The sequence below is a fragment of the Scardinius erythrophthalmus genome (genome assembly GCF_964197995.2).
Source record: "Scardinius erythrophthalmus genome assembly, chromosome: 1".
In the NCBI taxonomy this organism is placed as follows: domain Eukaryota; kingdom Metazoa; phylum Chordata; class Actinopteri; order Cypriniformes; family Leuciscidae; genus Scardinius; species Scardinius erythrophthalmus.
The window spans coordinates 36,033,117-36,045,077 of record NC_138221.1 but is presented as its reverse complement, the minus strand read 5'-3'; the positions used below and the strand labels follow the sequence as shown (position 1 = coordinate 36,045,077).

At 37.9% G+C, this 11,961-nt stretch overlaps 1 protein-coding gene across 1 annotated transcript; it reads left to right on the top strand.

The window, feature by feature from the left end:
* Nucleotides 1–4,841: 4,841 nt before the first annotated feature.
* On the top strand, nt 4,842–5,903 carry gper1 (G protein-coupled estrogen receptor 1; the record flags this gene model as incomplete). Its single annotated transcript, XM_081368667.1, has 1 exon — nt 4,842–5,903. The coding sequence occupies one exon, from the start codon at nt 4,842–4,844 to the stop codon at nt 5,901–5,903; it is 1,062 nt and encodes a 353-aa protein (XP_081224793.1).
* Nucleotides 5,904–11,961: the final 6,058 nt, after the last annotated feature.

Genomic DNA, 11,961 nt, shown 5'->3' with positions numbered 1-11,961 from the left:
TGCTACAAAAGTACGTACAGAACATTGAAAACCTATCATCATGTTAATTTTATGTTTATCCAGTTGTCCCCATTAAATTAGGAAAAGTCTTTAAATATGAAGCAAAAAAATTGTTTTAAAGTATGTATTTAGAGACGTTAAACACCGAATGGGGTCAAATTGACCCCAAAGGTAATAGGAGGGTTAAAACATCCTGCACTCTTAAAAATAAAGGTTCTTAAAAGGTTCTTTGTTGGGGTACATGGTTCCATGAAGAACCTTTAACATCCAGGGAATCTTTCCATTGCACAAAAGGTTCTTTGTAGCGCTAAAAGGTTATTTAGATTATAAAAGGGTTCTTCACCATCAATCTCATGTGACCTCACATTGTTGGAGTAAATTTGTGTTTCCCATACATTGATTTATTTGTGGCGGCCTGCCACAATATTCACACTGACCACCACAAATAGATTTGTGCTTCCTATGTTAACTAGTGGTGGCCCAAAAATAAATTTAAACGTCAATAGTAACATAAAAGGAACCTTTGAGAAGGGTTCTTTGCAGTACCGAAAAAGGTTCTTTATAGTACTAAGAAAAAAATAGGTTCTTCAAGGGACCTTTCAATGAAAGGTTCTTTGAGGAACCAAAAAAGGTTCTTCTATGCCATCACTGTGATGGCCTGTTTTTTTCTCCATCATTCTTTGAACTAAATGAGTGCTAGTGTCATGGATGTGACAGCAGCCATATGTCCTGTGCTAAGTAACTGTCGTTGGTGGGTTTCCTGCTATTGATGCTGTCCATGTGCGTGTGGCCGTGCTGGGGGAAGTCAGAGCAGAGAGAGAGAGAGAGAGAGAGAGAGAGAGGAGGAGGTAGAGGGGTGGCTAGTGAACAAGTGGCCAGAAAAGAAGGAAGCTGTAGTGATATTCTTCTCTGGACCGTCTCACTGACAGAAGCGAGTTGTCTTATAACAGTAGGTGGCGCAGACGGTGGATCTTGTCTTGGTAAAGGGATTACAAATCTGCAGAAACTCTCCACTGACTGCATCACAAGCCCTCGTGAATAAAGTAAGTGACTTTTTGACTCTATCATTTTCACTGCATGGGACTCACAAATTTCATTAAGTAATAATATATTGCATCATAGTTGAATTACAACCGAAATTAAGCTAATCTGTAAGGCAAACGCAGTTGAAAAGACCCAACGGCTGGTGAGCATCAAATTTTGTGTTTTGGATGCAAGTGTGACGATATACAGGGTGGGCCATTTATATGGATACACCGTAATAACATGGGAATGGTTGGTGATATTAAAGTCCTGTTTGTGGCACATTAGTATATGTCATGGTCACCACCCATCTTGAGGAGTTTGCCCCCTCACATATACTAATGTGCCACAAACAGGAATTTAATATCACCAAGCATTCCCATGTTATTACGGTGTATCCATATAAATGGCCCACCCTGTAGACTTTACATTCGTAATGTCCCTGATACCCCTTTGTTGTATGTGGGAAAAAAAATATAATTGTAATTTTGAAATTAACCTTTAATTTTCCTTTAACATGTTTAAATGGAAATGTACCTTGTCTGTAAAAATAAATAAATAAATAAATTCACAAATAACTGTTTTACCAATACATTTGTTTCTGTTTGACCACTTCAAAAACACATTAGAGGAAAAGACAAAATAAATCAATGTAAACTTGAATGTACCGCTACTGTGTGTCAGGGTTGATATTGTTAACTAAAACTTTATCAGATTATTTTCATTCATTGAAATAAAGCTAAAATTAATATATGAATATTAGATGATAAACATCAACTTAAATAAAAGAGGAAATTAAGAAAAACAAGAAATGCTGCATTTAAAATAAGTTGTAAGTTCTAAAATTACTTAAAATTACTTAAGTAAAATTAAAATGAAGTCTAATTCAAGATATTAATAAATAATATAAAATGACACATAACAAAATTAAAATAATATTAAAAGTGAAATTCAAATGAAAACTCAATCCTTAATTTTTATTATCATTATTAAAATTATTTTATTAATAATTTCTCATAATAGCCTATTTCATTATGAAAGTCATCCAAAATTACCTGATAATTGAATGTTAATATATTTTGTTTTTTTACTATTGAAATGTCTATGGAACAGGAGGGTTAATATCTTAACCAGCCAGACTATTTAGGCCAACCAGCTTCACCTGCCTATAGTTTTGTTGGACACACTCTAAAAATGCTAAATACAAGTTTGCGTCAAATATAGATAAACCCAACCATTGGGTTTAAAATGTAATATAAAAATTGGGTTTGTCCATATTCGACTCAAACATGGGTGGAAACAACCCAGCATTTTTTTAGAGTGAGCTTGGCTTTGTTTTTGCACCTGTTAGACCAGCACCAAAGCATCATGAACCAGCATAAACCAGCCTGGAACATCATGGAAATTCATGCTAGTGTAATATGGTCTTTTCAACAGGGGAAAAAAAATCTGAAGTCTTCTATTGCAGCTTAATTTCACAGATGCACAGAGATTTCAAATAATTGATGAAGCAGCTCAGTCATTCTTCTCTCTGTCTCTCCAAATGAGCCTTTCAATTATCTGGGTGCTTGTGTGCTTGTCTTGTGTTACTCCATCACTAATATCCTGATAAATTGTTCATGTCATCTTGCAGCTGTGAGTAAATTTGGGCAAGGATTATATTGTCCTGGGTCTTTTGAAGAAGATGTAATTTTAGGCAGTAACAAATGTTCCTTTATCTATTATGCAGTGGGGAACTCTGAATGGGTCTGCTGTTGAGAATGAATTACAATTATAGGATCAGACTCAAACTTTCACAGTTTTGTTTGTTATGGTAATTCTGAAATGAAAGCAAATTTTGTATTAGTTTATAGTAGTAGCTTAATGGCCTCTAATGTGCACTGTGATTATATATCCAAGAAAACTTTAGAGTTACTTCTAAATACATTTTTTCTCTGCTTTTATTGAGACAGATATTGCAAACTGTCAATCTCAGTAAAGGCTGCATTTGATTGCACTGCGCATGGAATTGTCCAAATATCCAAACCTTTATGCTCTTAAAAAGCCATCTGCATAAGGCTGAAAATAAGCGGTCTAATTTTGGATAGATGGCTGTACTTTGTAAACTTTTTTGCTGCATGCGGACCCATTTCATTTGGGGTTTAATCCGGGTCGATTCTTTTAAAGGTTGACGTATTCCGAGTCCAGACCTCATAGTCACATAGACCTCATACACAGGTGTTTTATCGAAGTAAATGACATCTCACTCGGATACGAGCACTTTACATCATGTTAAATGCTTAAAACCTGACCAAGTGTATTAAATATACTCGATTATTCATCATCAGAGTCCTTGATGAAGTCAATGTCTACAGCATTTAAAACAACCTGGCCTGGTTATTTCTCCATTGTTCTTTGAACTAAATGAGTGCTAGTGTCATGGATGTGACAGCACATACACCTCATAAAAATCATGTTTATCATGTTTATTTCATTACAAAATTGATGTAGCCTTTGTTGCAATTATCTATGTCGGAATTGAAAAGTCTGATATGCCCTGATTGGCGACTGAAGTTCAGTGTTTTCTGCCGTACCTAATTTTAGTTCTCATTAAGATAATTCTTGCATATGATTTGTTTACCAAATTTATTTGGATTAATACAGATCTTATATCTAAATTATATCTGTTTCAATATGGTAATTGTTGCATAATGGGTATTTTAAATAGCATGGAATATTATCTTTATCTTTACACATCATTATTCATGATACACATGGTCCTATGGTATATTAATCTAAAATTACTAATATAATGAGATTCAATGTTCTTTTGACACCCATTAACTCTATCACAGTTAAACATATCACATTTTACTACCTTGGAGAGTTTATCTCTCCAAAATCGCAATACATTAGTGTAGTCAAAATCAGTTATGAACATGATGTTATGTAGTCCAGTTAGCCTCCCGTGAAGAAAATCTACTTGGACCGTATCTATTCCTATGAAGCAGTTGTACAGCTCGTCTTTTTGCTGTTTAATAATTGTGAGTTTAGCACATGGGTCTCACAGCTCAAGGTGCTTCAATGCATCTGTTTAAGACATCACTTTGCATTTTAATAAACTTGTAGACACTCAATCCTTAAGGAGAATCGATTAAAAACTGTTATGAGAGCTGCCATCAAGTGCAAAAGCAGAAATGTAACATGATATTTTCATTAAAGGGATGGTATGACTTGCCATCCGAAGCAGACTGTATGATAGAATCATACAGGTTTGGAATGAGCTGAGGATGAGTAAATGATGACAGAATTTGTCTTTTTTTGTGGTGGACTATCCATGTAATAGTTCAATTAATTATGTCAATGAAACAGGTGATGCCACAAAAGAAACTTTAGTCTTCAGATAATATTTTCCTTCTTTCTCTCTTCATCAGGTGTCAAAGTGGTGGAGTCATTGGTGGACTAAAAAAATCATGCTTACGGACTGGAGGAGAGCAGACTGCACTGGATCAAACACGTGTAAAGAGCAAAGTGTGCTAAAGAAAAAAAAGAAGCACAATCCCTAAGGAGAGACTCTTGGTGTTGGTGCAATGGATCACACAAGTCCAGGCAGCCTCCATAGCTGAGAGACTGCCCTGAAAATGGAGGTCTTCTACCTTGGCTGCATCTCTTTCTGGATGGCATCTACCAAACTTTGAGCCGCATCCACGTGTTAAGCACAGGTTGTCATCAGAATGCAAATGCAGCATGAAGGATCCTCACTACAAAGTGAACTGGGCACTGACACAAATGAAGTATGTAGCACCATTCAAAGCATCTAAAACAGAGACTTGGCCAGTATGGAAGAGCAGACTACCACTGTGATAACGATTTACGTGAATGGCACTGAGCAGTTCAATGCTTCGTATGAATTCAACCTAACCGATGTGAAGGAAAGCATAGACACCTATGAGTTTTACGTCATCGGCCTGTTCCTCTCCTGCCTGTACACCATATTCCTGTTCCCCATCGGCTTCATCGGGAACATCCTCATTTTGGTGGTCAACCTCAACCACAGGGACAAGATGACCATCCCTGATCTGTACTTCGTCAACTTGGCCGTGGCGGACCTTATTCTAGTGGCGGATTCGCTCATTGAGGTCTTCAATCTCAACGAGAAGTACTACGACTATGCCGTCCTCTGTACCTTCATGTCGCTGTTCCTCCAGGTGAACATGTACAGCAGCATCTTCTTCCTGACATGGATGAGTTTCGACCGCTATGTCGCTCTCGCCAGCTCCATTAGCAGCAGTCCGCTGCGAACTATGCAGCACGCCAAACTCAGCTGCAGCCTCATCTGGATGGCCTCCATCTTGGCGACTCTGCTTCCCTTCACCATCGTGCAGACGCAGCACACCGGCGAGGTGCACTTCTGCTTCGCCAACGTCATCGAGATCCAGTGGCTGGAGGTGACGATTGGATTTCTGGTGCCCTTCTCAATCATTGGCCTGTGCTACTCCCTAATCGTCCGCATCCTCATGCGTGCCCAGAAGCACAAGGGACTGTGGCCTCGCCGGCAGAAGGCCCTGCGCATGATCGTGGTGGTCGTGCTGGTGTTCTTTATTTGCTGGCTGCCCGAGAATGTCTTCATTAGCATCCAGCTGCTCCAGGGCACGGCCGACCCATCGAAACGTAGCGACACCATGCTGTGGCACGACTACCCGTTGACCGGGCACATCGTCAACCTGGCTGCGTTCTCCAACAGCTGCCTGAACCCTATCATATACAGCTTCCTCGGGGAGACTTTCAGGGACAAGCTACGGCTCTTCATCAAGCGGAAGGCCAGCTGGTCCGTGGTTTACCGCTTCTGTAATCACACTCTGGACTTGCACATCCCTGTCAGGGGCGAGTCCGAAGTGTAGCGCGGGTTCGGCAGCCCGAAGCTCCGGAAGTTGTCATCTGCCTCGTCTTGCTTTCCAGAACTTGATCAAGAAGTGGCATGAGGGTTGACGTAACGAACACTGCTTCATGTTTAAGTCAGCTGGGTGAAATAAGGATTATTTGCTGATGAAGCGGATTACAAGGCACAGAGCTTGGCCTCTACAGATCATTTAAATAAATAGAGATGGCATGTCAAAAACAAAGACTTTTATAAGACCATATTATGTGTGAGCCCATTCTAAAGTAACAAATAAAGTCATCGAAGTGCCTGCGACCCATTTCCTGTCTGAGTCATTGCGAAATATATTCTCCTGTTCATATATTGACGTTGTTGAAACCGATGCAATCAACGACTTGGTCTGTTCTGCTTCAAGACTGAATAAATGCATATTTTGTAGGAGTTCTTCACTAGGGGATTCTGAAAATGTGAGAATTTAGACAATTTCAAGTGTGAGATTTACTTCCAGCCACTTTTAGGGATTCCGTAAACAGTGATAAACAGTAATGACGTTTGACAAGGTGAAGTTCATGTACAAGGTTTACATGAAAAACATCATTAGGGAAACATTAAAGTAAATTCACCTCAGTGCACACATATTTGGTGGATTACTGCTCATTTGGACATGTGTTAGCGGCACTAAACCCAGGTGTTGGCTCCTGTTTCCCTGAAGTTGGAGTCAGTGGGCAGGTGTGTGCAGAGCGGGATATAAACATGTTATCCAAGACTTCAGATGTGCAGTGTCCAACGCTGCTGTTTCTTTGATCCAGACTGCTATCCATTGCTTTCCCTTTCCTTTAGCAAAAACAAGGACGCTTGCAGTAAATCGCTTTGAACTGTATGAAGTAATTCCACAAAGGTTTAATTTATTTAGAATCAAACTGTTCATTGTCGAGACTGTATTGATACAAAGTAAGACCTGAAATTATTTGGTTTCACTTTTTGTCAAGAATGTGTTAAGATGATTTGAGTATCACTTGAATAGTTTTGTATACAGAAATGATTACGAAATGATTACGAAGAGTGTCGGTCTTGATAACAGGAAGCTGATGTTCTCCCCTAGAGAGAGCCCTCTCATGCCACGGGCTAAAACAATATATGACTCGAATTAATCATAAACACAGTGGCAGTCTGAGGGCTCCTTCCCAAGTAAAATAGAACAAAGATAAACAAATAAAAGGAAAATGAGGATTTAAAAAAATAATCCTAAGGTTGGTCTCTTGGGGATTTTTATCAGTCCGGTTGAGCAGTGCATCACACAGAATGATGTTTAATCAATACAACGGTCTGGGTGAAGCATGATGTAATGCATTCGAGCCTGAAAGAGTTGATTTCATGAATGGTTGAATAACCCCATTTTCACATTAAAGTAATAAAATGATCTTATTTTGTAATATTTAGGTTTTCACTTGTAGAAAACTGTCTGCTACACTATAGAAAGGCGAAGCAATATTGATGCATAATTGATTTATTCCCTTCTCAGATGGAAAATACTGTACTGCAGTACAGTACAATAAAATAGGGTTGGTTTTACTCCACAGGTAACTCACTTAGTGTTTATTATCTGTGGCAAATACCACAGGCAAATCACTTACTGTTTATTATCTATGGCAAATACCACAGGAAATTGACTGGCCTGCACAAACAGCAAATCGAGACCATAATTTAATATAGGGAACATTTTAGTGCCTGTCATATTATGAAAAAGTAGACATATTTTGTAATTAGACACATTTTGGCCAATAAAAGTATATATTGTTTACGTCTCCTGTCTGGAGACAAGCTGCTGTGATTTTGTTTTTATTCTCATTTAATTATAATGATAATCTCGTGAGAATCATGAGACTAATGGGAATTATACAAATAAATAAAAAATAAATAAATAAATAATAATAATTCCAAAGTAACATGACTGGACTACTTATGGTAATGAATTTCTGTGATTTTTGGTCATGAAAATAATGTCACTATCTAAAAAAAAAAAAAAAAAAAAAAAAAAAAAATTAATTAAGACATTTTAATTTAAGAAAAATGTTGTATTGTTTCTCATTTTGAAATTTAAAAATCACTTCACACTTCTCAGGGTATCCTGCAGTTTTGGTCACAGACTATTTTGAGTCAGTCAGTTAAAGGTGCTCTAAGCGATGTCACCCGTTTTTCAGGCCAAAACAGCGTTTTCGTCACATACAGCAAACATCTCCTCACTATCCGCTAGCTGCCTGTCCCCTGAACACACTGTAAAAAAACGCGGTCTCTGTAGACAGCCCAGGCTCCACAAACTGCAACAAAAACAAACTGGCCCAGCCTGGACCACGAAACATAACAAACAATGTTCCAGCCAATAACCGACAAGAATGATTTGGGGGTGGGGGTGGGGTTGGGGGGTTAGTGCGCGTACACATGAAGGGGGGTGTGGGGAGTGAAGGAGAGAGAAGCATGAAGAGGGAAGTTAGCTTGAGGAAAGACGTCCCAGACAATGACTAACATTAGAATTATACTCTCTTGAATTTTGATATGGCCGACACACAATGAGACGACGCGCAAAGTCCAGAATTTATATCAGGGGAGGGGGCGGGATGAGGAGGAGGGAGGGTCGAGCTAGCCTCTGTTTTGTTTGACAATACTTCGAACGTCAACAAGAAGTCACCCAACATCGCTTAGAGCACCTTTAAGCTATATAAATATTAGATGAAAAATGTGCTTTAAAATATAGCAATGCCATGGCAACTTACTGAAATAAAATAAGCTGAAGTACTAAAATAACTTTGCAACTACATGGCAACTAACTCTCATTGTGTTAGTCGAATGGTAGGGTTTGCGTTCGTAGAATAAGTTGACGTAGTTGCAAAATTACTTATAGTTACTAGAATGTCTAAAGTAGACTATCAAAATACAGAGTTACCAAATTCTTAAAACTTAAAATAAAAGTATAATGAACGCTTGAAATATAGCCTATATAAAAAAAGTTAATTCAAAATATTAAGAAATACTATAAGTAAGGAATAATTGACGACAGGCCGTTGAATGAACTCCGCTTCGCGTCGTGACCGCATTACCACCTCGGGTGTGCATTGTTTTTCTAATACTTCATAGGCCTGAAGTCAATTATTCCGCTTATACTACAGTTACCACACCTCGAAACATTGTTCAGATTATGTATTTCAAGACGTTTGTAAAGTTTTTGTCATTAAAACGCTCTTGTATGTAGGACTAATTTCTTACGCATCTAATCCAATGCCGTTGCTAATTCCAAAACGTCATTTTAGAGTTAGTAACGGAGGTTTGAGCCGCTGATAGCAGACTCATGCTGGGGACACACGACTAGCTGACACATTCTCTGACTGTTTTCATCGACTGCAGCAGATTTTAAACACCGACTTTGAACACAGACTGAACGCGCTGAACACGCGTTTGGGCATGATCAGTCATCAAAATTACATTCATAACCGGCCTTAAAGTGTGTCCCCGGCTTTATGCAGTTATTAATGCAGTTATTAGAGAGAGATGTTGCAATAGTGTGACAGAAAAGCATGTGCGTCAATATTATTATTTATTTATTAATTCAATTCGTTTTAATTAATTCGTTCATTCTTTTTTTTCTATTATTGACAGATGACAGTAGATTAGCCACTAAAGCCCTTTTAACAAGTAGGCCTATCAATAATTATTTATTTGTTAAATTATCTGCAATAAAAATCCGTGCTGCAGGACTATCCATTTAGCCTATATTCAGTTTAATGTTCTATTGATTATATAGGACTATACTTTATTTATTAAAATTAAACTGCATATTTCCATTGATTGTGAAGCTAGACATTGAAAATTGCAGATCAAGCGCATGGGGCTAAATGCTTTTTCTTGTTATGAATCGTATCCTATTTTCCGTTATTACCGTAACTACGCGAAGTGATATGAAACTGTAATGCGGTCAAGACCTGCCTGGAACTACTTTAGCTGTGCGTTTCCCTGAAAATAATGCACACCTTAGAACGTTCGTCAACCAATCAGATTCAAGCATTCAACGGCCCTGTAGTATAATAGGAAATAATTCTAAAATAACTCTGATTGTGGATAAAGATCATTAGAAAGCTGCGAAAGATTTTGATTGTAAAATCTATTTGTTGAGATGGTTTATAGTTGATAAAATGCAATGACTGCATGTTTCCAGCATCTTTCAGTATATGGAGTGTGTTAGAGATAGGCTACAGTCTGGCAAAACCAAGAAATGTTTTTCCAGCTGTGACAGCCCAGCCTGGGAAAAATATGTAAGCATTGTTTGAATAACTATTCATGAATTTGTATAGACATCATCACAGTATAATTTACTATTGTATGGTAAAATAAAATGTAAAAAATCCACACATTAAAACATGAACTAAAGTGACTTGAGGAAACTTCTGTCTCAGACAGATATAGGGCATGGGTAAGGTTGTGTGCCTCTAACAGAGATTTGAGAATCCATGATGAGAACAGCCTTAGGATGTGAGCATCCCAGAAAGATACAGAAAAGTGAAATAACGACAGACAGGCTCATTAGACAACAGAGACGAAACCCCGGATCCCCACAGTCGATCCCTTGGGAAAGAGCCAAAGCGAGACATAGTTAATTTCATATCTGTATAAATACAAATAAATAGACACGGGACGACTCTGAGAAAGACACAGAGCAAGAGGTGACGGACAGAGACTGTGAGAAGAGTGTGTGTCTGCAGCTGGGACCGGAGTAGGGCTCAGGGTTGAAGGATCTGACGTCATTGAGTCCTATTTGTCTGTGAGATTTCTCTTTTGATGCGGTTAAATGAATCTGTTTATCAAACTCATGCCGTCTTATGGTTTTCAATGCTTATATGCTTACTGTCTGTATTCACACATAAACAGTTTAAAACCTCAATACCGTTGAGCACACAAAAAGAGCTCTTCATATTCGAATTGATCCAAATAATTGTCACAAAAACATTGTGGCTTGGAGGAGAATGATAAGCAGAAAGCTTATAAAACACAAGATTTACAACACTGAAGCGAGACTGCCTTTGGTCAGGTAATTAAAGTAGTGAGAATTAATGCATATGCTTAGGGAATATGAGTTTGAATAAAAGATCTGATTCACAATTACATTTACATATTATAATCTTCTCTAAAAAAAAAAAAAAAGAACAGAGATAACTTAGGTAACATCAATAGGGTCTATTAGAGCATTGCACAAGTGTTTCAGTTCAGAAGTGTAGCTCTTATAATGCCTCAAAATAAATACCATAAGTAAAAACCTACATAACATGATAGGCTAAACCAGAACATAAAGATACAAAAAACAAAACAAAACAAAAAAAAAATATAGAAGCGCAAACTCACCACGAGAGGGCGCCAAATACGAGCACGTTCAGGAAGAAAATCCAGTCCGAGAATAATGAGGAGAAATGTTTGCAGGTGCAGAGTAATGGCATTTTATAAAATACGGAATAATGTAATGGCACCTCAGCGTTTTGGACGAGTTAAAAAGGGTGAAATGTTCAGTATTGTCGAGTAACAGCCTATGAATCAGCTTCGTTCAGTCTAGGCTAAATGTGAAATTTTGTTTAAAAAAAAAAAAGTTGCAGCCTTAAAGTGCATTTCACTTTAAATAACATAAACTGACTTAAAGGTATAGCGGAGGATCTTTCCGAATTTTAGATAAGACCCGCCCTCTCCACTTTTTGAAAAGTTTGATTGATTCACCAGAATGATTGACAATTAGGAGGACCAATAGTATAGGTGATCCACCCAGAAGTAAAAAATCCTCCGCTATACCTTTAACATGTCTTGAATCTTGTAAAACTTCAGTTGAAAAATCAAACTTTTGATGAGTTTAAGCAACGTATAAACAAAGCGGGGTCAGTTACTTTTGACAGCCAAGCTGTGCAGGTTGTGTTTCAAGTGAAACAAGCATACTAGACACTGCACACTCCAATGTAAACTACTTGAATAATTTTACTAGCCTATGCCACATCGAGGTGTTAAACACATTGCAGGTTTAATTCTGACATCATATTTTTATGTATAAATCT